General features: G+C 42.5%; 1 protein-coding gene across 1 annotated transcript; it reads left to right on the plus strand.

Annotated features, from left to right (window-relative positions):
• The first annotated feature begins 162 nt into the window (after window positions 1–162).
• On the plus strand, window positions 163–27512 carry phactr3a (phosphatase and actin regulator 3a). The gene is made up of 12 exons (XM_034537634.1): window positions 163–265; window positions 17092–17256; window positions 17807–17980; window positions 18435–18650; window positions 19775–20003; window positions 20162–20415; window positions 21576–21729; window positions 25817–25872; window positions 26123–26184; window positions 26450–26590; window positions 26957–27033; window positions 27497–27512. The coding sequence occupies exons 1-12, from the start codon at window positions 163–165 to the stop codon at window positions 27510–27512; spliced, it is 1647 nt and encodes a 548-aa protein (XP_034393525.1).
• The last annotated feature ends 254 nt before the right edge of the window (window positions 27513–27766 follow it).

The following is a 27766-nucleotide window of genomic DNA, read 5'->3' on the forward strand; positions in this document are numbered from 1 at the left end:
CACACACTGAATTTCTGCTCAGCCATGGCTCCCTGGTAGATGCTCAAAGCGGCTGTTGTCAGAGCGAATTAAATCTGCACTCGCTCGCTGCTTTCCTCCTGACCTTGCCTGCCTCTGCTTGGGTTTTCAATATTTTATTCAGGATTCCTGCGCTGTCTCCCTATGGCTACATCGGATGGACTAGACGGCTGTCTGCAACGAGGCAGATCTCAAAGTGACCCGAACCTACTCATCGAACCGGGCATCGATTTGACTCATGGCACAGGTAAGATAGACGCGTAATTGTCTGTATATATATTGGCTTTATAAGTGTTTTTTTTTTTCACGTTTCCGCTTCTTTGGCGATGCAGCGGTTTTCCAAAATACATCATTGCTTTCCCAGTGGGACATCGCGAGGGATAATTAGCGCATATGCTTCCAACCTTGGACGTAAAATACGGTCTGTAACACCGAATCGTGGAGCTGCAAATTGAAAATTAATGTGCCATATCAGCATCTATGAATGGCTGCATGCCCCTCCAGATTTGCGCGTTACAAAGACGCCTGTAGCCCATTGGGCTGTCATGGCTGCAAGTCCTATTTAGAAATCAGCATGTAGGCCGTTTATTATGTTATTAACGCGTGCAACATTTACAGTATGTGTATTGCCTTCTGCACCATATAGAGCACGCTCATTCATCTCAAAATCCGCATGCATGTGTTTTCCATCATGCTAGGCTGAACGTATTTGTTGTCCTATGTAAGCCACCATTATAGCCTCGTTATTCCGGAGGCACATGTATTTTTTTTTTGGCGTTAGGTTTTGGTGTGTTGCATTTTCGAAAGGCACATGACCGGCGTCTCCTTTTAAAGCCTTTTTAATACAAGCCTATAGCTCTCACCCTGCGTTTTGACAGCTCTTTCACCCCCACCCCTTCCCCTTTCCCCTTTCCCCACACTGAAATGATCACTGTTGTCATCAATGGCCGGTCGTCCACGTGATGAAGGCAACGGTTGGAAATATGTCTAATTCTGCACAGCCATGCACGCACAAGTTATCGGTTCACCAATGCATGCATCCTGCAGGTGTGCTTTTCAACATGGAGCCCGTGCTTATCTCTCCGTGGTCTGTTAGTCATCCCTCTGCATAAGGAATAATGAATTGATCTTTCATTAATAAGAGGAGAACACCAGGGAGCAGTCATGTCCTACACTTCTCTGATGAACTCCTGCAAATAGACTTCATATGGCTCTTGTGTTTGCTGTAAATTATTCTCACTCTTGAATATACCGTCAGTGCAAGTACGGTAGGCCTACATGGTTTGATTTTTGAGAGGCTATTTATGGTCATATTGTGTGGGCTTAGAAAGAGTCTTCACCTTCACTCCCACGCATGGTGAGTTTTGAGAATGCTTGATAGAATGATTCAGAAAAAAAACAATGTCATACACCTTTCAACTGTTCACTAATGAGGCCCATGTCTTACACATCCCTCAAATCACACCTGTCTGCAATCATCAACTGGCCATAGCACATATTAATGGACCCTTGCTGAAATCAACCCCCCTATGGACGATTTAATTCACACATGGTGGATGTGATAATGTCACACTGGGTCTTTGAGACACCTGAATAAACAACATAGCAGCCTGGCAGATCAGCCATTGCTAGTGATGAGAGCTAGGAAACATTGAATATCAGCCTCTTGCACTGGGATATGCACAACTGCATCACTGTCAAAGATGTGGATACAGTTGTCAATGCAGTGCAAGGACAATGTTAGTGTCTGGTGACCCAAAGTACACAACATTGCCCACCCCATCTCTATGTGGATCATGACTGCGCAAGCGGCTGGGACAGCAGTCTTTGCCAAAGTAATCCTTTGGCAAATTCTGCTTCCCCCCCCCCAACACAGTGGCCCTTGCAGCTGCAGAGGCTGACACTGTATTCATCCACTTACTCAACACTAGGGAGACGAGTCAATAGAGACAGCAGTTCCAGTTGCCCATCACAGAGAAGCCTAGCTATGTTTTCTCTTGAATGAAAGTGCAGTAATGTCTCCAAACTGTCCAACAATCTGCTTCTTATTAAGTGTGTGGAATTACACTTCAAAGTGTTCAGGCTCGATAAATGTTTTCTCTCATTGTTCCAATAACCTTTTATTCTGTGGGTTTGTCTTGTGGAAATCCTCTTTGAGCATCCAATTTATATTTCACAGTTATTTAGATCCGGTAACAGGAGCAGCAGTATAAAACTTGTTTAGTCTGTTTGTTCAGACAAGGACCCTTTACATTCTACTCTTAATAAAATGTCACTTTCACTCAAACTCCTACTTAGTCATTGCAGAGTGACAACCAAGTTAATGGTGTGGAGAGGACACCTTGAAGCTTTGCGGACAGGAAGCGTGTCCAAGCAAGGCTGTCGCTGTGGCTTCATTCCTCTAATCCTCTCTCCTGTAGAAATATGGGATTCTGTGCACAGAAGAAGCTCTGGTGAGGAAGATTTAGGCAGGAAGTTTGGAAGGAGTTACATAAGAGCCATATCAGGAGAGTGTAGAATAGAAATATCAGTTATGCAGTACAACAAAACCCACAAATACCGTGCAGATACAGATACAACTAATGATTAATGTAATCATCAATTCACCAGTTCATGCTTTTTGGATTAACCAATCATATTTTAATTTAGTAAATGTCATAACAGAGTAGAAATCCATATCACAATTTCCCAGAGGCAGAGTGGATGTCTTCATATTACTTGTTTTATCAGACGGTATTACAAATAATACAATGATAACAAGCAGCATATCCTGGGAACTTAAAATAGGGTGTCTCTATATTTCAAACTGAAGAAGTTTGAAGAAGTTGTCATCTTGCTCAAGGCAACTTCAAACAGTGGATCTCAGCTCACATGGCGGCTTAAACCCGTGAACAGTTGGGCCCACTTTGGGTCAGTGGCAGAGGTCTTTTAGGTCTCATCCTCCTTCACCGGTCTGACTGATACCTGGATAATCCTCTCAGATCTGACATCAGAAAGCTCTCTGAGGATTGCAGGTATAAGTGGAGTCCCCCTATGAACAAGGAGATGCATCAAATGTTGTGAAAGCTGCTATTGAGCTGTGACGATGACTCACCCCCAAACCAGAGCACATACAATCTTCCCTATGCTCAAGCCTTGAGGAGTAAATATGAGACATTTTGAGTAAGTAATCTAAGGCCTAAATGAAGTAATGGCTAAAGTAAAGTAAAGTAATAATGGACGCAAAACAAAAGGGAACGTATTATGCTCATTTTTTCAAGTTCTTACTTACCTTTTTGGTGTTTCTACCAGAGCATGTCTATATGCTTTAATGTAAAAAAAAAAATCTATTATCATTTATAGTCTTTCTGAATATACATATATCCCCCCAGAATTTTTATTTCTTTCATCTTTCTATCCATCTATCTTTTTATCTATCTTTCTTTCTTTCTTTTTATCATTTCATTTTAAGTTTATACAAGTTACACACTCTCTCTCAAACAAGACAAAAAAATTAAATAATAATAATACAGAACAGCATAACGACCAATTATACGAACAATTAGACGAGGACAGAAAACACAGACAAATCCTCAGCCTCCATATTGAACCTACTATAACAATTATATATTAATGAATATTGTGCACTTAGGTCCTCAGGGGTCCCTTGGATCCTAAAGATGCAACCTCTCGTTCCTATCACCATTTTATTTTCAGTTCATAAAGGCCGCTCTGCGAATGTCTGAATGTCACCCCAAGAAAGATTATGTACAACATGGCAGCTATAGATACACAGGGAGCCAGACACATCCACAACCAATGCTAGAGGAAAAGGGTACAGCAGAAATGCAGATTTAATTTCTTTCATCAATCTATATTTTAATCTATTCATCCATTAATCTACTTGATCCACCTGTGGATCTCTGGCAATGACTCTCTGTCTGGCTCAAAGACTCTTCAGAGAATACTGCAAAGATTAAGACCACTCGCACAGCCAATCTTCTTTGCTAACTTTCATCAAGAAAACAAAAAAAAAATGTCGCGCAAAGAAATCATCCTCTTCTATCTATTTTTCTGAATGATTTTCAACCTCCTTTAAAGTCTAGACGCAAGGTGGGAACTTGTTGCATTCATCTGTGGATCACATGTGTTAAGGGGATAAAACAACAGTGAGAGCAACATTGACAAAGAGGTGGGACGTGTTTCAGTCGAAGAAGAGATGGAAGAAGTGAGAATCCAACACCAGTAAATAATTATTCTATAACAGTTACGGTCTGTAAATATCTCAGTACAACATCATGCTGTCTATGTTTGGCAAGGTTATCAGCATTACTAAGCAAAATCATACCTCGCCACATTGAGTAAACCAAGGAATGCCAAGTATTTTCCGGGATGAAAAGGTTTTTAAAGGGAGATTTAAAGTGATCATTCAACTACAGTGAAGTCCAGTTGCAGTAATATTTGTTTGCAGAATGAGTTTGGCTTTAAACTGGTTGTGTGCAGGACAAATACAGATTTTACTGACTGAAGCCTTTATCACTGTTGTAACGCAAATGTAAGATATTACCACTAGAGCTGAAACAATTAATCGATTAGTTGATTAGTTGATCAACAGCTGTCATTTTTAAAGCAAAATTGTCAACAATACACAGGTTCCAGCTTCTGTAATGTTTGGATCTGCTCTCTATCTTAAATAATTGTAAACTTTGGGTTCTGGACTGTTGAATGGACAAAACAAGACACACTTGGACTCTGGAAAGTGTTTATGGGCATTACTTATTATATCATGACATTTTATAGACAAAGAAAATAATGTTAAAATAGCTGTTTTTGAATGGTTCTTTAGCTGCCATCAAGGAGAACACATTAAAACAATGTGCACATAACTTACAGTATCAGGATGCACTGTAGTGAGATGTGGTCTTCAGAAGAACCACCTGCACCCACATGAAGCCCAGCCTCATTAAGTTCTCACTTCCTATTTCCAGTAGCAGGGCTCACGCCGGCGTCGCGACTCATTGGTCATGGTCCGCCTAAAGGGACTGTGAGTCAGGCTAGGCCACCTGTTAGTGGTAACCTCTGGAGAGCTGCTCCTTTCTCTCCTCCATGATGCTCCAATGGTCCTCAGAGGCCGACGAGACAAACACTCTGCCATCTAGAGCCTGAGAGTAGCTTCCTGGTTCCTGATTTCACCAACATAAAATGTTGACTGTTTTTTTGTATTATTAATTCATGTAGCTGACTGAGACTGTGGGATCAAATAACTGAGTGTTTTAGAGTTGGCACTTTAGGATAGTGATACATATCCATCAGTCCACAACTACAAGCACTGACTCATTCAGTCATGTTAAAGTTTACTGTTTTTGGTAAGAATGGGCGCTATAAATTAAATATTCCATAACATAAGTTATTTTATACTGTAATAGTCACCTATGTATATACTAATCTGAATACATTTAAAACAAACCATCCATCCATATGTGGCAGGAGTGTTTAATTAAAACATGAATCATATGCTGCGGCCTTCATAGTCAACAAATCTTTTAGAGCGATGCGTTTACAAGTTTCTGTTGGAGGAATGGTCATCACTTCAGTTCAATTCTTGGATAATCAATAATGCCAAGATGAATTGAAGCTGGTTGATTATTGATACGTTACGTTATTTGTTAGTTTTCTGGCAATACAATTGGCAAATTGTTTGAATCGTCAAAATAACAAGTTGGGAAGGCCTATCACGTGTATTAAGAACTTGATAACCGGGGCACTTCATCACATTGATAAATATTAGGCATACAGATTTGCAACACTGCCCACAATGGCCTAATTCCATTAGAGATAGTAACAGAACAGAAAATACATTGCAAGATTTCTATTGGATGACAAATCGCTTCTCCATTGTCTTTCAGATAGGGCTGCATTTTTTTCGGCTGTAAAATGTCGGAGGATTGTGGAAAAATCTCTCATGTAACTTTCAACTGTCTTGTCAAATCAACTGTCAAAACCAAAGGTTATTCATATTTAAAAGATATATAACAGAAAAGCAACACACACTTGAGCCAGGGGACGTTCTTTTGTGTTCGTCTTCCTTTCTCCTCTCCGTCTGTAACATATCTGCACGTTGTACCAACCGTACTGTCACATTGTGGATCCACGACCGCTGAGTAGTGAATGGTAATAAGCCACATCTGGACGTTTTGTTGAGCTCTGCTCTCTGTGGACGCCTTCACTGTCTTTCAGCCGCCCATGAAAATGGAGCACAAAAATAACGACCACAACCAAAGCTCTACATCATGCCTGCTCCCTGTGGATGTGGGAGCAGATTAGGCATTTGACAGCGTCGGAGCCATGTGCTGCTCCTGTTGTTTGCGTGCACAGAACCTGCATGTCTGCATGATTTTTTGGGGCGTGTGCATTCAAGCGTGCATTGATCTGCAGGAGAACTGGCAGGTCTGTGCAGACTCGTGCAATGAAAACAATCGCAAAATCACAGCCGGAATATGCTAGAATGAGACAGTCAGGTAGTTGAACAGACAGCCCTTGGAGAACAGGGAATGAAGACCCAAGCAGCCCTCAACACCTGTCGGAGAAACCAGCATGAAGGCAGTATGAGATGGAGCTATTTAGCCTTTAAATGCTGAGGTTAAATTAAGTTCAGGAAGTTGTATGCACTATGCTGAGAAGGGTAAAGAGCAAAGAGAGGACACTCCTCTGGGTATTGAGTTTGTAGAACAGTGGAGACATTTTTCTTTGGAGGAAAGGAGAAGAAAAGGACAGGGGACTGAATTAGTGAGGGAGAGGAGGTGGAGGAGCGGGACACAGAGAGAGAAACAGAGGCCTTGTTGAAAGAAAGCCAAGAAATGGTTCCCATTGCTAACTGGCCAGGGTGAGATGACGGATAGTCTCCAGGCGACCATTAACAAAGAGGCAGTAGTAGCTGTGTGGGTCTCATTCGGAAAGCCCCGGCATGAGCTCTAGTACTCGACAGTTCCCCATTGATCCTATTTGATATAGTTACAACAAGAATACTAAATCCTTTTTACCTAAATCTGTATGATTTTCTCCTCCGTAATTTCTTCCCATTGACTTAACTTTTTGTTTTGCATTTCTACAATATCATACTTATTTTTGTTTTGTTTTTCAGGCAGCTATTAATAGCAATACACATAAATATAAACTTGCAGAGACTTTAAATGCTTTCTTGGATAAGTCATTATGGGGAACATTTGGTTGAATTTATTAGGATTAGTTGTTAGTGCATTCAGTAAAGCTCTGATATCCAAAAGTATGTTGCCAGAACACATGTTAAAAGACAAATAATATACATACATGGACATTGTAAAGAAAAATAAAAGCATAATATAACTTGTATTTTTCTTGTACGGATGCAACTAGTGATTATCTTCATCATTATTTTCAATTAAACATCTAAAAAGTCTGATGAATTACCTACTTTCCTACTACTGCATTGAACAGGTGTCTTCTCCACTGAAAGGCTGTAATGTAATGCTGTAATGTATCTAATTTATGATTCATATAAATGATTACATACAATTTATTTTCACATATTATGATTATTTTGTACCTCCTGTCGCCAACTTTTTAATGCTGGGCAGGTAGCGTACAGTGGGTTTTAAGAGTTATTTTACTGAAAGGGGCTGCCAAAAACAATACTTTGAGAGTGGTGAGAGTGAACCAAAATAGTAAAAATTGCAAGCCATAAAACAGAAACGATGAACTGAAAGATGCTATAAAGCTGCAGCCGAGGGGGACCGCAGAATCGGGTGGTAATTTTCTGTGTGTTCATCATTTTATACAACTCCTCTGTATTGTATTGAATTATCATCTACATAAAAATTACAATTAAAGCCGCTTCAAGTAAGGCTGAACAAAAATATTCTCTCTGTCTGTCTCTCTCTCTCTATCTCCCTCCTGACAAAGCTGCCAGATTCAGTCAGAGATAGATGAAGAGGGCAAAGGGGAGTCCTGGGCCCCATCACCGTCTGGGATGGAGTAACATAGGGGACAGGCAGGAAGGAGGCACAAGTCAAGGACAGAGGGAGAAAGGAAGAATAAAAACAAGGGAGGTATGATGAGGCAGACTAAAAGACTGAAAGACTAGAGTGACTGTTTGATAGGCACTTAGACTCCAGTGTTATTGAACATCTCCTCCAGGGCCTCTCAGGAGATGCTAAATTAAATACTTAGTCAGATCAGATAACTGTACTTGAAGTAATACAGTCATATAAAGGAAATGAATCGAAGCGTTTCATTGTGTTGTTGGACTGACTGTGTGAGGTAAAGAGATTAGGTGTTCACTCATTCAATATTCCCTACATACTACTTCAACACTCAGTTTACTCTATATTTTGAAATGTATTTTTAAAGTATTTGAAGCCATTTTGAGTTTCACATATCGATCCCCCACGACATCTGTCGAAAGGAGAATCATAATTCTCAGAATCTGTGAATCATAATTTTGTGCGATCACTGATTGTTGTTTTGCCACATAACTGTAATTTTTACATTTATCAAAAGGTGAAGCACTGAATTGTCGGAACAATATGTACATATTCTTTGAAGGCAGTCACAAAATAATATTTTGTATACTATTAATGTCAGCTTCCTCTCATTTTGCATATATACCTTTTTTTCTGTTTGCACAGTTCATAATTATATATACATTTTCCAATAAAGATATTAAAGAAAAGTAAAAAAGGCTTCAAACTTTTTTCCCAGAGCCCATGGTGAGGTATTTTAATTCACACTAAGGGTAGTCACACGTCATGACATTTTATGGATCATAACCGTTTTTTCTTCATCATTGCCACATAACTCTTGTACTCCATTGTAAAGGGCTGAAATGATTTATCACTTCTTTCATTTCCCAGACAAAAATGTCAAACATTGTCTTGTTCTAGCATCTCTAGTGTGAAAGGTTTGCTGCTTTTCTTCATTATTGTAGATAGAGTTTTTTTTTTTTTTTTTGACCTTCTGGCTCTGGGAATTTAACATTTGGCATTAAGCACATCATTTCTTTGACATTCATAGAGTGCACAGTTAATTGATACGTCAAAATAGTCAGCAGATTAATTACAAATAAAAATAAGCTCCATCTCCACTATGGTGGCTATTGAGAGGTGCAAATTGCAGACACAGCCTTCTATTCGGCAAAAATATGACAGTTTTTGAGGGCAATAATGTTGAAGAATTTGAAACTTGGTGAAAAGGAAATATATTGCTCTAGGTTGCTAATAGGGAGTGATGTTGGCATTATAGCGGAGTGAGTTTCAGCACCATGGACAGCACCTTTGCATTGTAGCAGGCTGCTGACCCGAGCAGAGCCATGTTCTGTGTGCTGAAAAGTCATCCGGCTCTTGATCTGCTGGGAATGAGACCCGGCATTTTTTTGCCGATGATACATTAATGAGGAAAGCACAGTGTGCAGATGCAGACACAAATTCCATTTAATTCAATCATCCCATACATTCATGTAGCCAAAAGCTCAAATCCAATCCCATTAAAATTGCTATGTAGACTACTGTGGCCAAGTCTGTAGTACAGAGTTGTTGGTCATTATTGATGAGTGAGTGTTTTTTAGCAATTTCTCCATCAACACGGATTCATCATATGACACAAACCTGTTTGACTACCAGATAGCGTTGTTCTTTCTTTCACCACAGCAGCCTCTCTCTTGCATTACAGGGAAGCGTGTGTGGTCACACAAGTGAATGTCTTTGTGTAACTGGGCAAAATCCTTTGTGGACAGTTTCCTGTCTGCCATCAGTACCAGACATCTCCCACAACAGATTCTACTGTGGGATTGGCTCATTTTTGCTCCAAAACAAAACACATTTTCAAAACAGCAAAAGAAAAAATTCTGTTGACATCATTTCAGGCAAGAGATCGAGATTCTGGACTCGGTCTACATGCAGGTGTGATGCATGAAAGCAATACTTTACTTAAAGAAATGAAGCCTAAAATCATTGTGGGAGCAGAAACCTGTCTTTAATTAGAAAGCTAATAATTGTAACTGCAGTCATGACTGTTGTAATATACTACACATCACATTTCCCATCTCTGATCTCTAAATAGAACCAGCATGCAGTGTGTTTGTTTGACCCCATGTCTTCCATGATATGCATGAGATGACTATTGACATGGTAATTACATGGTATAATGACAAATACGATCATGCATGTAATGCTTGGCCGTTTGTCCATGACAAATGAGGTAAGCGGGCAGTTAGCGGTCTGCCGTCACAAAATTAACGGTTGGCCTCTGTTCATGTTTCAATTGAGGTCCAGCATATGGCTGAAACACAGCTTTTCAGACAAAAAACATGATGAATAATGATATTCTTATTCACTTTTGTGTTCCCCTTGAGGAGTAGCAGTTTTGCACACACACCACTGTACATTGTGGTTCACTGTTTCTAGCTCCAGCCACTGCTTGGGCTGATACATCAAGTTATTTTTAGTAGTCCCACAAACAGCCCATGCTCGCACACTTGAGGGAATCCAAATGTGAGTGGCGTTCTTGTTGTGGGAACTTGGTTGGAGATTACAGTGCTAACAGCAGAGATTTGTCCTGTTCCTCTGCGCATCAATCATTGTGTTCCCCGCCTGGAGACCGTGATGTGCTCATCTCCCTGCACAGCGATGGGAGCCCAGTGGAACTGAGCTATCAAGTGCACACACAAAAAACATTTACACACACTCATGTAGTCACACAGATCGCCCACGCCCCATTGAAGACCCACGGCTAACTCATCTGAGTTTACATATCTTGTTGGGTTTAAAGTGTAGTATTTTTGTTGTTGGTTAAGTCCTTCAAAACACAAGACTGCCCACCACATTTTTGCCATCAGGGTGTAAAAGTGTAACTTTATAATTAAAGCATCTCTGTGACAAGGCTACTCTTTTGCAAGCAGGACATTTTAAGATATAAAATGAGCTGAATCATTTAATAGGAATCTTGCAGTTTTTTAGATTAATGTGATATGAAGGGTGAACCCAGACTTCCATTACCTGATTGGAGGGACCTTTTGGATGAGATTTCTTGTAACGGGAACAAGGCCAAAACTGGAAGTCTTACTGTACTCATGTAGAGCCTCTCTCTTCTTCTGGGGTTTGTTGTTAGGTGCTCAGGTTGGAATGACATTTTCCGAGGCTCGTCCTATTGTGTGGGTGACAGTAAAGGCACTTTTAGCGGGAACATTTTCGTAATAATTTACTGTAAGCTAAATCAAGATGGGCTTTTTTGCTTTAATGAGGCATTATGGCATTCAAGTTGTAGTGAGGGAACATCTTGACACATTCTGGCTATTAGTCCGTAGTATGAGCACATTCAAAACGCCATGTTGCGGATGAAAAGTTTGAAGTCTCCAAGCTCAACCCAGACTTGACAAAGCTCCTCCAGAGCCACATAAAACATGAAACAGTACACAGGCTGAATAGTACTACTGTCCTTCCATGATGAGAAAACTCATTTTAATGCGTAACATTAGTGCCCCTTAAAGCTGGGGTCGGCAGCCTTTGGATAAACAAGCCAGAGTAAGGTAGATTTTGACAATATAAATCTCCCTTCTGGCCTCCCTCCGTGGCCACTCCCCCAAAACACATGGACACAAACTGTCTGTCCACTTGAGAGCGTTGGGAAGGGTCTCATTCACACGTAAGAAAACATCTAACATGATCATAAACGTAAACAAAGAACATGGCTACTTGACAGTACTCACAGCTGTCAAGCTTGCGGCTTGTGGAAGACTCCAGTCATGCACGATGAGTGAACGGGCAGTGTGCAGGGAAGGCCATAGGCAGGCAGGTTAGCTGTCATTTCAAGGTAAAATTGAACATTTAAAAAAATGATTTAACAGTACTGGGAAAGGCTCCAGATAGCAGATTTGTTTTTCTAATGTTGAGCATTAGATTTTCTTGATGTAAATAGAATTTAAATAAATATAAAAAAAAAATGCTTCCAAAATAATTAGACTAGCGAAGCTTTAAATAAAGTTTCAAATATATGCCTAATATGCACTCGCCTATAACTGATGAGGCTAATTCAGTTTGGACAACACGTTTATAAAAACCTTCTAACAATCACCATTATCTAACCAGTTTGTACACGTCCCAACATCCATCCGTCCACCATATTTCATGAAACCAGAAAAAAACGCCTTTCATCAGAAACTGAGAATGAACTAGATTCTTAGTTCTCCTTGTTGATGCTGCAGCTAAGGCTTACACACGAAGCCTCCCACTAGTCCTCATTCCTAACACCAACATATGGTTAAAAAAAAACAAGAGCCTCAGGCATTTCCTATTGGTTGCTGGCTTCACTGACATCATTTCACTCTCTCGATGCCAGTAGCCCACATGCTGGAGTTTTGGGCTGTAATCACTTGGATGATCTGGAGGCTTGACATTTGCAGACTCATGTAGCCTAACACCGTGACACCTTGTTTTCCCAGAAATTAGTTTTATAAACAAAAGACATGGAGTCATTTCAACACATGTACCTGAGGAGCGTAGCTAGTTTGTTTATACCAGAATGTATACATTAGGGTTAGAATGGACGGTTTAGAAGGGTATACAGATTGTTTTTATTATCTCCCCTTCTAATGACTTACATTTGTATGTGCACATAAGGCACAACATGACCTTCATCAATCATCATCAGTGGTGGTTATGGTCCATTATATAATAAAACTGTACTGAAAACAAGACTCATTAGTAATGTATTATTTATGTATCGTTGAAATATGCAGAAAGCTTTATGAGACAAGACTTTCAGATATTATTGATGTCCATGTCGAGTGGAAGAGTCTCTTTGCGAAGCTGTTCATTATTCTCCCTGCTTCTCCTTTAATAAATAACTCTACACTTGAGCACTACCATTCTTGATCTCAGCTTTTGTCTCTCATATCGTTTTCCCTTACCACGTTGCTTCAGCCCTTCTCCTCTTCACTCTCTCCCTGCGAGTTGTTCACTGTGTGCCCTAACTGTGCCGGGGCCCCCGCGGCAGAGGGGCCACAGACAGATGGCAGCACAGTTGTAAAGCCAGGGGGTAAAGTGAGGAGGTTAGCTGGCGCAGCAGTGGGTAAGGACTTGGTCTGTTCAAGGGCAGACTGTCTGTTGCCCGGGTGGAGGGAGCAGGGTGGCTTCAGTGAGGAACCGGGGCACTTTGGGCTGTGCAGAACCGGTGGGATGAAGGGCCGGCCCATTATTCACAGCTATGAGTCCATATGCACAGTGTTATGCAAGAAAGGCTGCACGGTGAGATTTATTAGTTGCTATTAGCCACGGGTTTGGTTCACCTGCAGGTACAGCATAGTAACAAGAGTCTTCAGCCATGCTAGCAGCGGTGTGAGGCATGATGAGGCATTTGCTAATCAGCACGAAATACAAAGTGCAGCTGAGGCTGATGGGAATGTTATAACTTTTGCAGGTAGTTGGTAAAAAAACTAAAGTATCGCACTGATTACAATACTGACGTAATGATGGTGCTGGAGGAAAAGTAAAGGAATCACCAAAGTTATTAGAGTTCATTCTGAGGTGACCATAAAGGACTGGCGACTGACAGACCGACCGACCGACCGACAGACAGACAGACAGACAGACAGACAGACAGGCAGGCAGGCAGGCAGACAGGCTGACAGACTGACATTGCCATCCTTGGAGCGAGGCCACTGGAATGACTACAAAATGAAACCAAAATGAAGTGAACAAATCACCAAAGTTGAATTTAACTATGCAAGACCGTGCACCAGACTGTACTTGTCTGAAGCTGTAATATATTATCGTATATTATGTAATAGTAATCGAATGGTGAACACTTGGGATGACGGGAGAGATCTTATGTGACTGAATGTGCTGACAAGCTGGTTAAGTAGGGTGTGGTCCCTGGTGCCACACTAACACACTCTGATGTAGTTTTCTTGCCAAGTCACATTATCATATTGCCTACTTCATTCCACTCTTAAATCATTTTGTTCACACTGCATTTTGTTCACACTGCACTAAGAGAGCAGCATTCAAAGTGTATACAGTATTTCTGTGCAATCATGTGCTCGTTCATGAACTATAAGGTTATCTATCAGGACTGTAATCTATTTACTTGGGTAAAGGCATGAGGTTGGAGTTCCAGTGTGTTGAGAGACGACTGTGGGCATACAGCAAGCGGCTATTGGTCTACTGCGTAAGCGTGAAACTTGGATTTATTAAATCCTAGCGGCATTAGCATACTAATTAGACTAACATATAATCGCCACATGGTACATGTAGTTCATTCATGCTTGTCTGACACACATTTCAATACATCCTCATCCAGCAGATTAAAAAAAAGAAATCTCCATGTGCATGTGTGTGTTTTCAGCTAATTCCTGTGCTCCTGTCATTTTCTTTGAGCAACCACCCCTTCTATGAAAAATGAAGAGTTACTTGATATGCATTATAAATAGCTGCTCCCTGATTGGACGAGCTCAGACTCTCCTGCAATTGCTTCCGTATAGCAACAGCCCCCTCCCATCCCTCCTTATCACCACTTCTCCCTGGAATCCCCTTTCTCTCCTTTCTCCTTTCTCCCTCCTCCCCCCTCCCATCTCCTTCCCTTATTCAAAAATGCAGACAGATCTCGTCCTCCATGTGGCTTCACCCTAAACCCACAATGCACTGGGTGCTGCCACTGGCTTTAGATGTGGCAGGCAGTGTTTGTGTAAGGGGCTCCTCTGCTTTCCTCCTCTCCTCTAAGCTACAGACTGACTTGCTCCTCCCGCTGGCCAGCACTGCTGCGGCAGCATCTGGATGTGGATGTGGTCGCCATGGCAACAGCTAACCCCACCTCCTCTCCCCTTCTCCTTTCTCTCTCCACACACACACTCTCCCTTTCACACAGACACAACGCCTCTACCCCTCCTGCTCCCCCTCTCCTTCTCTTAAGCTTTTTTTCTCTCTGCCCGACTGGGTGCGCTTCCTTCAAGCTTGACCTGGATTCAGCGTGTGGCGCCACGTCTGCTACGCTGCATGTGTGACAGCAGTGATGATGACACGGCGAGAGGGGTGTGCATAGTCAACTGACCTGTTTCAAGGAACTTTCAGGGTCAAATGTTAGACTGGAAATTACCTCCTTTCATCTCATCTATTCTCCTTCACTTCTTCAGTTTACTGCCAATACTTCCCCTTTCCTTTCCTCTCCTCTGCTTGTTTCTCCCTCCGTTTTTCCTCTTACCACTCTCCCTTTTTTCTCATCTCCTCTGCTCTTCTTTCTTGGATCTCCTATCTCACTTCGTTTCCCTTTAGCCACCAGCTTTCCTTTTCTTTCATCCCCTGTTTCTTCTCTCCTTTCCTTTTCATTATTGCTTATCCTCCTGTCTCCTTGTTTCTCTCCTCCCCCAAGCACCACCACCACCCTCTTTCTATACCCTCCCCATGTGCTTCAGGGCAGAAGCAAGGGGCTGTAAAAAAACATGAAAAAAGTCAACTGTATCCTCCTTCCTCCATCACTGTACTCCACATCACACCCTGAGCCAGTCTGCACCCCCTACCCAATCCTTTCCTCCCCCAACCTCCCCCATCACAAATCCTTGCCTCCTCCTCAGCTGAATATTTGAACAAAGATATCAACCTCCTGAAGGCGTCTCAGAATGTGTGTCACACTGCAGCTCTTAAATACATGGAATGTATTGTACATTTTCTCTTTTTGGCCCAGCAGCAATGTTCTCACATGTATAAGTAGACCCACACTTTAAGATATGAGTCACAGCCACCATTCATTGAAAGATATTCCTTTATAGAGAGAAAATGGTTCTCTGTGCTGGTAGGGGGACAACTCATCTATATTATAGATACCTGTCATGGAGCGCACTCGTCACAGATCTGATCTTCTATCATTTTAATTGTTAACCCTCGTTAACCTGCTAAATCAACTCACTTATTTTCTGATGTTTAAAGTATGATTGGTTATTGCCTCCTGTGTGTTTTTAAGTTGCTGTGTATCATTTTATGTGGAGACCTGGAAGATCATCAATTACTTTATGGGCGCTAGGTTGATCCAAAACTGTATATAAAGTATTGTATGCATGACCACATGTGGTTCAGTCATCCTCAGACATAAGCAGCATAGTAGACATTAACACACCCACACATCAAGGCTTTGAGGGATGAAATCATACCAATTCCGCTGCATGCAACTCATGATTTGTTTTGTAGTAATATACTACATATTAGAGACATTTACACCTCCTGATAACATGTGTTCTGTGAGAGCTAGGACAGAGACAATATACATTGAGCAGAGGAGCATTATATTGGACAAAAATAAAGTTGACACAATAACATAATTAGCCCAGTTTTACCAGGCAGCCAAGTCTCATGCAGTATCTGGGAAAGCAGAGAGGCTGGCAACCCTGTTGGTCTCAGGGGAAATGCATCTTTTGTAGTGTAATGAGGCTGTCTGCATGTTCCCTCCAAATTTGGAAAGTGAGAGATATTTATTTTGATATGTGATGTAGGGGAAGGGTTTCGAAGGGAAGTAGCAACTGTTAGGGAGTGTGCCTTGATCAAATTAGTCTTTCTAATTCAATCTGTTCACAGCACTTGGAGTCCATCATGGTTTATTCAGTAAGGTGAGCAAACTAATTGTGCTCTGGTTTCTTCCCCCCTGCCCCTCCCTCTCTCTCTCCATCTCTCTCTCCCTCTCTCTCTCTCTCTCTCTCTCTCTCTCTCTCTCTCTCTTCTTACCTACTTTTGCACGATTGGGGATTCTGTTTCTTCCCCCCTTGCCCCTCCCTCTCTCTCTCCATCTCTCTCTCTCTCTCTCTCTCTCTCTCTCTCTCTCTCTCTCTCTCTCTCTCTCTCTCTCTCTCTCTCTCTCTCTCTCTCTCTCTCTCTCTCTTCTTACCTACTTTTGCACGATTGGGGATTCTGTTTTTTCCTCCCTGCCTCCCCACCTCCATACTCCCTTCCCCCTTGGTCCTCTCTTTGCATTCATTCCCTGCGTTTCATCCCCCTCCTCTACAAACCCACTCACACTCTCTCCTTGCCCCTCTTTCATATCACTCTTCTCTGGGCTTCTTTTCCAACTCCTCTGTCACTGCAGTAGAGTTGATGGACCAGCAGAGGGTGCTGAGGACCGGTTGCCTGGTGACAGGGGTCCACACTCCACCCATCCGACGTAACAGCAAGCTTGCCACGCTGGGGCGCATCTTCAAGCCCTGGAAGTGGAGGAAAAAGAAAAATGAGAAGCTAAAGCAGAGTTCCACAGGTACAGTGCTGGATGGGTTAAGGGTGAAGTGATGGCATATGGTGGCTGGAGAGGTCCAGGTTCACATCCACACACACACATGCACAGACATTCTAGCATTTGCTGAACACATGGTTTTAATGTGATGCTCTTGCTGTAATGGAGAGAGCTTTGGAGCAAAGGTGACATAAAGAAGGTGAACGTCATTTCGGGAAACGGTAACAGTTAGTCAAGTCAGAGGTCTGTTGCAGTGGATCGCAGTCCCCCCAGTGGCTGGACCTGCCTTTTCATGGGCTAATGTAGTCCAAATTATATACATTAATAACAAATAAATAAATAAATATATATATATATATATATATATATATATATATATATGTCTGTATATATAGATAGATACATTCTATGTATAGAGCTGTCAGAAATAAATAAGATTAAGCAGCAGGAGGGACATCATCAATACGAGAAATTACTTTTCTTTACTGGAAATAATGAATATGAATTTCATATAGTTTTGTTTACCGTAAACACAGAAATCATGACATACTTCTCCCCTCTGGTCCTCTCATAGATGTAGCATTATCCAGCAGTCTTCTATGCGACCTACACGACCCAAGCTCCCCCACCCGGGGCTGCTGCTCAGACGGTGCAGTCCTGCTTGGAGGATTTAGGGGATCCTTGAACTCAAACCTCACAATCAGCAGTGTGGAGTATCTTGGTCCTGAGGAGGAGCTTCCCCCTCCAGGTAGTACAACCCCTCACTGTACTCAGACCCAACTCTTCAATTTACATTATACAGCTGCAACAAGCAAACATTGGCTGGGTGTCTTTTCCTCAACGTTACAGTAGATCAATATGAGGGTACGAGATCGCTTCTGAATTACTGCCGTTTTACTAAAGTTGTTGATGCTACGCTATAATTGAATTATTAGCTTTGTGTATGCATCGTCAAGTTAAGTTCTCAATTAATTGTGTACGCTTTTCATTTTTGATGTAATCCACAAAGCTATTGCTTGATGACACATTTGTGTGTGTGTGTACCTTTAGAGGGCAGCAAAGACAACTCAGTGTCGTTCTTGTCCTCCAACTTCATATGAGTTCTACGATATGTCATCAGTAAAACCCATGCAGCTAGGCAAAAATATTACCGCAAAGTCCATTTTAGCTAAATTATAATTGCTTTTCTTAACACACTCCAGTAGCTGCCCCTCTTCAGGACTGTGAACGGGTGGAGGAGAATGTACTAATACCGGAGGAGGAGGGAAGAGAAGAAGTTCACCCTGTCGGGGATTTACCTGAGGGGCTGCAGGACGTGGGCGAGCAGATGGAAGAAAGACCAGAGGAAGAGATTCCTCCTAGAACATCCCCACCACAAGTACCTCCCAAACTTTTGCACCAGCTGAGTACTAGAGATGGTGAGTGCTATAAGGTCAAGAATAGGTCATTTGTATATAAGATGAATCTGGGAGGTTGTGTGATGATCAATGGGTGAGGAAGGAGGATACAATTAAATCCTGCTTCTCAAATTTGTGTTAATTCTTGGGACTTTGCTCAAATGTGTGTTTATTTTTGTGTGTGAAATATCTGATAATCTTTGGGCCTCAAATGGTTGTTAACATGAAAGTAGTTTAGAGGAGAACAACTGAACCATGACAAGGAGACCTAACTAGACACTGTATAATTCTGAGAGAAAAGGTTCAGAACAGTTTAATCTTACATAATATGGTGTGTTTTATAAGGTTCATCTTAAAAATAAATAGTTTACTTAATTGCAGCTGTTAAACTAATGTTGTGGAGTAAAAAGTACAATAAGTTCTTTAAATAAATGTTATTTGATGATGTTCACCACTGTTGAAAATCTAAATGAGGGAATATCTTTCGGAAGACTGGGGACTATCCCGCCAGGTCTAGTTCCAGAGGCGCGTTGAGAAAATGTAAAGCATACTCTAGGTTTCATGTTGTCACTATTCATGTATTTAATGACTTTCGCTGTGCCTGAGTCTATGTGTCTGCTCCTGTCTGTGCTCGATGTCATACCTGGATGCAAGACAAACATTCCTGTGGAAACATTGACAGTTGAGGATTCGGGTCAGGGTGGCTCGACACGTTACTAATTGTGTAGTTTGACACGTCTTAAAGTTCCCATCGATACCTCGTTTGAAAGCCAGAGTTGAAGTGACTCAGGTTCATGGAGACTTCTGTGTACATACCGACGAGTCATTTAAGAGAAGACACATGCTGTAGATATACTGCAGATGGCAGGTTGGCAACGTTTCTCTTTGCAAGAACATTTTGTTTCCCTGTCCTGTTCATATTTTCCCACCAATGTCCAATACCCCTCTCATATTAAACAGATGTGCAAGTCAAGTGTATGGTGTATATACATTCTGAATAAATAGAGATGTAAATGTGTTTCCCAAACTTCAACTAAGTATCATTAAGATGAACTCTATCCCCCATGAGCCTGCAGACAAATATAAGGATAAGATAATGGGAAAAGGGAGAGTCTGTTACCTCCAGTTTATATGCTCTCTTTCAGATTCAGGCCCTGTGTCACTCCCTACTCACCTGCCCAACTCCTACCTCCCCAAGGAGCCTCCACCCAGGGCCACAGAAAGCATGGCTTCAATGACCCTGCCGCTACGAGGGCTCCTAGCCAACACCTCAGGGTCCCCATATATAGGCAATATGATGCATCCTCCAATGCCCCCTAGCTGCATTATGGAGGAACTGCAGAGAGCCTTCGCTTCCAAGAACAGACAAGAGAGGTGAGTGCCCACATTTTGGAAAATACAACCATTCATTAAGATTTTCCCCCTGAATGACAACTTTACTCTATATTGATGTTATCAGATGTTACCAGATGTTATCCTCCCACTGCCATCAGCATTAAGCCTACATCTTCCCTCCTCCCTTGTACCCTCAGTGTCCATAGAGGGTGTGAGCAGGCCTCACCCCCAAGGCTGTGGTGTTCAGACGGACGTCTCTCTCGCTCTTGCAGCTCTCAGAACCAACACACATCGTCTTTTGGGGGCGGCTGTGTGGGAGGAGGAGGAGGGTCCGACTGGCCCAAGAAGGAGGCGGAGGAGAATAAGGAGAACATGCGGCTGGACCAGTGCTTCTCCAACACCTCAGGCCTCCCCACCGACTTAGAAGAATGGAATGATTCCGTCATCTCTGGTGGGTTGAAGAGCTTAAAAGTATGATTTACAATGCGGTCTCTAAGCATTTTCATATTTACACATTTTTTGTTTTGTCTTGGTACTGTACCTATTGGATTTAAAATTAAATCAATGACTGTGATTAAACTGTTGACACTCACTAAAATGTAAATGTGATCACAGCCCTGTGAGAGAAGTGAAGGAAACATAGCCCCGCCCTTATTTGACTGTCTTGTTGTGAGTCCAAACAGTACTCATATATGGATTATGCCTGGCCCCTGGCTTGCTGTCGCGTCAATCATTTTGTGAAATTCAATGAAAACAAAAATGTTGCACAATTTAAAGCTGCACTAATCAATGTTTCTACATCAACAATGGGTGCAATACTAGACTATGTGTAATATGAAAGGGGTCGCTCATAGTGAAAAACCCACGCAGATTTATCACCTGAGTTCCCCTCATCTCTCCAGAATATGTTAGCGTCCTTTAGCTCATTGTTTTGGTTTCACGGTCCGCAACTGTGTTGTTTTGGTTAATTTCTCACCGCTACCATGGCTTCCAACCACCGATTTCCCCACAAAAGTTCTGATAAATCACAGGTGGCCGGATACACAACTCCAAATGAATGCTAATGTTGCTCTGTGGCTGCTGGGGGTGTAAATAGGCAACTAATACTTAGGATTTCACCCTAGAAACGTTATAACGTGGCTAACAGACTCAATTAATGCAGATGTTTCACACGTTGATAGAATCACATTGCGTAACATAGGTTTGAAGTGATATTTTTTTCTATAAAAGACGACCCCCCCCACAATAATAAGGACATTGGGGGCAATGTCCTTATTATTTCAGCTGATATTGTGCTTAAATATCCCCAAACAAATTTGTACTTGCAACTTGTTTGGGACAGGAGCATGGCAGGAAAGTTACATATTAAAGGGCCTACGAGTTATTCATTGTTTCACAACTACATGAATAACAATCACTCGGAGTGGATATTTGCTGAGATTAAGTAGTCATTGGCATTTTTGGGGTGAGGGATTGGTAGATTTGATTAATTTACAAAATGATTTTGCAATTGTTAGGATACATAAGATACATCATTGTAAATAAACACTGTGGTTCTTACAGAGAGATAATCAGTTCCCTGTGTGTTAATGCTTGTATGCATGGTTGCAGGTACACTTCCTCGCAGGCTAAGGAAGGAGTTGCTGTCTGTCAAACTACGAAACAGGCCCAGCAAGCAGGAGTTGGAAGACAGAAATATCTTCCCAGTCAGGAGTGACCAGGAGCGCCAGGAAATTCGCCAGCAGATTGAGATGAAACTTGCCAAGTAAGAAATGAAATCTTCCCTCTATTGCTGCAGTATTAGTCCTGTAAATATGAAATGTGTTCATTAATTTTACTTCTCCTTGCTTAAATATGCCTGAATACCAGTCTGCAGTGTCATGTTATAACAATGCAAACCCATGACAGATCGGGCCAATGCTTTCTGCAAGGTGAACCTGTGTGCTTAATTGCTTGTTACATAATACCCAACAGTAGGAGGATGAAGTGAGATAGAAAATGTGATCTGAACGGATTATCCAATTGTTTTGATTGATGCCGAGTAATCTGCTCCTGTTTAGAGGAGACTGTTTACTCAGTCCCTGTATTGTATTCCAGAATAGCACAAAGCTACTAAACTGAGAAGATTCCCAATGTGGGGAAACGTTATGTCTATTTACCAGTGAGGCGTCCAAACTCCCGGAACTCCTTTGGCGAGACAAATGTGCACGTGTCAAGTCGACCTCTGGATGCTTTCAGATGTAACAACAGGTGATTCCGCGGTGCATCGAGAACAGACAGATGCTGCTCCAAGGAAATCTCCCAGTACAAGACGTACCACGGGTGTTTGTATCTGACATTAATAGAACAACTGGCTTTTACAATAACACTGGGAAACATAATGTGCAAAGACTAACAGCAGCATTCTTGTGTGTGAACGTGTCCCAAGGCCCGACTTCTTTAACACCAGCTTATCAAACCACAAAGTTACATAACCTGCTGTGCAATATAACTTGCAGCCAGGCACGGAGTGCCACCCACACTTTGTAGAGATCCAAGATCTATCGACTGTCTGTGTGACAACTAAGAATACCGCCTCCCTGATCTATTCTTAGATTGAGCGAAAATATATATATTGTGTTGTCATGCGTGATATGTATAGGCGTTTGATAAAAAAAACGCTGATATTAAAAGGTGAGGAAGGGGCACAATTGTAGCTAGCATAAGAGCCAGCTGGGTCTGTGTTTTGAAGACGGGGAGGTTCCACTTGTCGCACAGCAGCGAGAGAAGCTGCCTGTTACATAAAGCGTCAGATTCAATTGATCTGAAACCCATAGTTTTAATTTGTAGCTGTTTGAATAGAAATAATTCAGACTAAATTAAATGAAGGATCCCAGGAGGATCAACGTGGATTCTCAAAGCAGATTTTGATTGCTTCATGCTGACATTGCTGAAAGAAACGTGTAATAAAATGTATATATTCGCACGTGCAAAAGGCTTCTGGCTTTGTTTTTTTTTGCTTCTTTGTCTAGCGATAGTATCTGTAAATCTGGAAGCTCTAAAAAACGTATGTGAATACCCTCCAGTGCCGAGCATAAGCAAGAAGATGCCTCTTCTCCCTGCAGTATGCATACGTTGAGAGCATAATGCACCATTTTGGAAGGAAATCCTGGCTAAATATAGCTCAAAATGCTAAAGAGGAGGAAAAAAAGCTAATTTCCCCTCGGCATTCTTACTAAATGACAAAACAATCCATCACACTACTGTGGATGTCTGTGGGTGACTCCCACCCAGATTCAATCGTCTCTCCTTCCTATCTCATCTGCAGCTCACAAGGCAAACCTACTGTTACATTTGCTGCCGATCAAGCAGAAAATGCCGTCAGGACGTGTTGTCGATAATGACACCTTGTCTGTCCATTGTGTCAGTGATAGATGACCTTTCTATCTTTAGAGACTCCCCTCCTCCACTTGTGCTGCAGCCGCACTCCGCTGTTTCTAATCTTAGCTCCTGACACTGTTCAATAATGCATCTCCCCACGCACTCCCTTCTGTGTTGTTGGGGAATTATATCAGCAGAAATAATAAGAGGGCCGAGGAGCAGGTGGGGATTAGCTACTGTACTAAAAGGAAGAAAGCTGGGAACGGCCAATTGTATCTCCTTGCACTGTTGGCGGCTGAAATATAAGAACAGACTGAAAGCCTCTGCCACCCACTCCTTGTGTTTGTATTCCTTTGTTTAGATGTCTCATTCCTCCCTTGGCTGACATGGTTAGACTTTATATTCAAACTCATTTTGTTGGAGAACATCCTGAGGGGGAAATGGAAACCCTCATGCCAACAGGCGTGTGTGCGTCATCGTGGTATTCCGGGGATACCTTTCAAGATCATACTGAGGGAGAGACACCATCTTCTTCTAGAGGAACAGAGTAACAAGCTTGTGTGAATAATTTGGCTCAAAAGAAAGAACATCTGAATCTGTGACCAAAATAGTGTCTGATATTGATAGCGATCTCTGATATATTCAGCTCACCGGCAAGGAAAATGGTCTGTTGCTAAAAATAGCCACAGACTCTCTGCCAGGCTCGCACATCTCTGTGTGCAATAGTGAAATCTCCATTAGTGTGTTGCTAGGGAGAAGTGAGAATATTCTGCGGGAAGATTCTATTGTCTCAAGGATACCAAGTGTTGTTGCTAAGCAACTCGGCGGCCAGGTCAATAATACAGTGGATGGTCGTGTTCGCTCGGGCTTTGGAAGTGATTTTCTGTTTCATCTGCTTGAAATGTAATACTGTTAAGTGCTGTGGGAAGACTTTGTCTCTCCGTTTGTTTACCAGTCACAAAAGAGTCATCGTGTTGGACTGCTCCCCACCTGATAAGATGGTAGGATTGTATTGTAGAAATGATTTGATCAAAAAGTACTTTGATAAAAAGGCGAACCTCACCGAGGAGGATCGAAAGCAAACGGGAAGAAATAGATCAAGCGCCCACACACAAGTATTGTGTGCAAAACACTGAAATTGGTCTCAACCACCTTCTTAGTGTTTGTGTTCCATATTTCATCTGATTTGTGAAACTATTGCATTATTCCTGTTACTATTACAGGATGTCTAGTCACGCATGTTAATTAACACCAGCCCGATTGCACTCATTACTGTAAAGAGATCTACAAGTGTGACTTTGTGCAGCCAGCTTTCTTTCCTCTGCCATTCTGTGATGTGGAAAACAACCCGAATAGCGTATTGCAGTTTAGTCACGATGCCTTTTTCTGTTTTGATGGTGGCATCTGCTTAAGTCCCACTTAAATAGTATTAGATGACTAAAATGATTTTCATGACTATCCCGTGCCCATGTAGACAGGTACACACACGTTTGCTCCGTGGGTGTCCAGGTCTCAGTCTATGTGACCTAACTTTGATCTTTCCAGGACAGAACTATAAAAGAGAACAGAGTATAAAGAGTCCTGGTGCGTGGCGGCATTCTGCCCTCGCTGTCCTGTCCACCTCTAGGAGGTGTGGGGTGGGGTGTGCCACATGCTGTCAGGGGCTGAGCCCTGTTGTGCAGCTCACATTTATTATTTATGCAAAGTATGAATAGTTCACACACACACACACACACAGGGGACTCTGGGGACACATTTGATTTTGGAGACCTTTCGGATGCTTTGATGGCGAAGGAACGTGACAGCTTGAAATGAATGTACTCGACTGTGGGTGTGATCGGAACATGAGAGCAAAGGACAGATTTGAATCGTATCAGAACATAAAATAGGCGACAGTGATTATAATCTATCAAGTATTTCATTCTGGGTTCATTTTACTTCCTTTAAAAAAAATTTAAAAAAAGAAGTATTTGTACGTGACTAAAAAAAGCAATTACGTGCAACAAGAGTAAAATGAGTGTGCCAGTAGCACCAGAACGAGGTTGGGGATGCCGGGAGTGGGAGCCCGTTAGGCTCCGCCCCCTGAACATTATGCATGCAGTAACCGGGGAAACTAGAGTAGTCGCGCCCCGGCAGCCCATCACGACCCAGCTCAAAAGCGCTTGTAGGCTGTCGGAGAGCAGAGGAGCGCTGCGGCGGTGTTTTGGAAACGCAATACGGTCGCTGCACCTGAGATGCAGCGTCTTGAAATCGAAAACTAAATTAGCGTTGGGAGATTCTCAGACGAGAGGATTGCGCTTCTTCCATTATTCCAGATGTGGGGCGCGCCTCTGCCGAAGCATCACAGCCGCGGTTTGGATGCGAGATGGAGACATAGGGGATTCCTCTCGAGGACGCGCACAGTGAAGAAACTACAGCCGGTTTAAGGAGGACGGGGACAGGGCGGCTCAAGCCAAAATGGTTCAAAACGTGGTGTTGGTGTTTCTCCGCAGGAGGCTGAGCCAGAGACCGAATGTGGAGGAGCTGGAGAGTCGGAACATACTGAAACGTAAGTTCACAATCTTCCACTGGCGTCTCCAAACTACAGTGTCTCCACAGTAGTAGTGTTTACTATGTCAAATAAATATGATTATTATTATTTTTTTTTAAAACACACCAGGGCAACATGATGCATTAGACGGATTACAGTGCAGTATATTATTCAGGAGCAAAATAACGTGTGAGGGAACCTTGTTGGTAGGAACTGAGTATATATATATATTTTATATTAATACCCCCCCCCCCCCCCCTTTTCCCAGAGAGAAATGACCAGACAGAGCAAGAGGAGAGGAGGGAGATCAAACAGCGGCTAAACAGAAAGGTAAAACATTGTGCATTCTACATGTATTTAAAGACATTTGTTTTGATAACTAACGCCATAACATTATCAACCAAATCAGCACTGTTTTAAATGAAGCACATGAAGACTTCCATGGCAGTCAACCATTCAATTAAATTCACTTTATTTTGTATAGCCCAAAATCACAAATTACAAATTTGCCTGAGGGCTTTTCAATCCGTACACATACGACATCCCTGTCCCAGGACCTCAACCATAAGTGTTTGTCCAATCTCTTGCGTTCCAGCTCAACCAGCGGCCCACAGTAGACGAGCTACGAGACAGAAAGATTCTGATCCGCTTCAGTGATTATGTGGAGGTGGCCAAAGCTCAGGACTATGACAGGAGAGCAGACAAGCCCTGGACTCGGCTCTCAGCAGCAGACAAGGTGTGTATTTAGGTGGAACAGAGAGAGACGGCACGTGTTTGACAGTAAAGACATAACAGCCATCTGTGCCAACCCGTATGCCCGTCGCTGAGCACTTACCACCAAAGAAAGTTCACCATTCAGGACAAACAGATTTAAAAAAGACCCCAAATTCTTCGACCTTTAAGCTCATCAGGACTATTTGCGTGGCTTCTAGCTGCTATCAGCTTATCTCACAAAACCCCCGATCTCTTTAGTTTTTTTTTAGGCTGATTATGTTTCCTCTTCCTTCTCCTGCTGTCACTTTGCCATCCAGAGGTTACAGAACCCCAATGGCTCAGGATGTACTTAGGAACGCACTAATGTTGTTTTTTCTCTTCCCCACAGGCTGCAATCCGAAAAGAGCTCAACGAGTTTAAAAGCACCGAGATGGAAGTGCATGCCTCAAGCAAACACCTCACGAGGTCAGTACGTGTATCGCTGCTCGTAGTATGCGTTTGGTAATGCATGCGCGCTCTATTCTTGGCTGCAACGGTCTAAAAATAGCTCTCCTTGCTCATCCAGAGAGCACAAAGGAGCTAAAGATGGATGGGGGTGCGTGTAGACGGGAAGGGGGGGGGGGGGTTGTCCTCTGGAGAGCTCGTACTGCCAAGCAGAGAAATGATAAAATGCCACGGTGTCCTTGGCTAAGCTCGTTTGGAAAGCAGGGATCCTTAATGTGAATTGTAACAGTGACACAGCGGGAGGACTGGATATATCGAGTTATGTGGACAGCCCCTCGGCACATGTAACGACTGTGCTAAAAATAGCAACACAAAACTGATTATAGCTGCAATAGATGCTGTGTGCGATGACAAAGGCTCTCTCTGCTCTCACGTGTGTGATTCTACCCTTACAAGTGGTTTCTCTGCACATATGTCTCTCCAGGTTCCACCGGCCATGAAAGCAAGGAGTTTCTTCTGTGAAGAAATGCTGAGCTTCGACATTTTCTTGAGCTGAGCAGCGGCGGACAGTTCAAAGAGCCTGGGGCCTCTTCGTCTCCAGCGCGTCTTGAACATTCTTCCAGCACCCTTGACTGTATGAGGGCACGGGTGTGAGAGAGAAGCTGATGGGAATGTTTGCGGCAGTGTGTCCTGGTGACTACTGAATGTCGCCACATGGAAGCTGGCTGGTGGAAGAGGACTCTGATGGCGCCTC

This window comes from Cyclopterus lumpus, chromosome 7 (genome assembly GCF_009769545.1).
Source record: "Cyclopterus lumpus isolate fCycLum1 chromosome 7, fCycLum1.pri, whole genome shotgun sequence".
NCBI classification, from domain to species: domain Eukaryota; kingdom Metazoa; phylum Chordata; class Actinopteri; order Perciformes; family Cyclopteridae; genus Cyclopterus; species Cyclopterus lumpus.

Bases quoted from the DNA above. Each gene is read 5' to 3' on its own strand.
- phactr3a (XM_034537634.1), top strand. From the start codon at position 163: ATGGCTACATCGGATGGACTAGACGGCTGTCTGCAACGAGGCAGATCT. The intron at 17,257-17,806 runs GTACAGTGCTGG...GTCCTCTCATAG, and splicing joins GCTAAAGCAGAGTTCCACAG to ATGTAGCATTATCCAGCAGT. The intron at 21,730-25,816 runs GTAAGAAATGAA...GTTTCTCCGCAG, and splicing joins ATTGAGATGAAACTTGCCAA to GAGGCTGAGCCAGAGACCGA.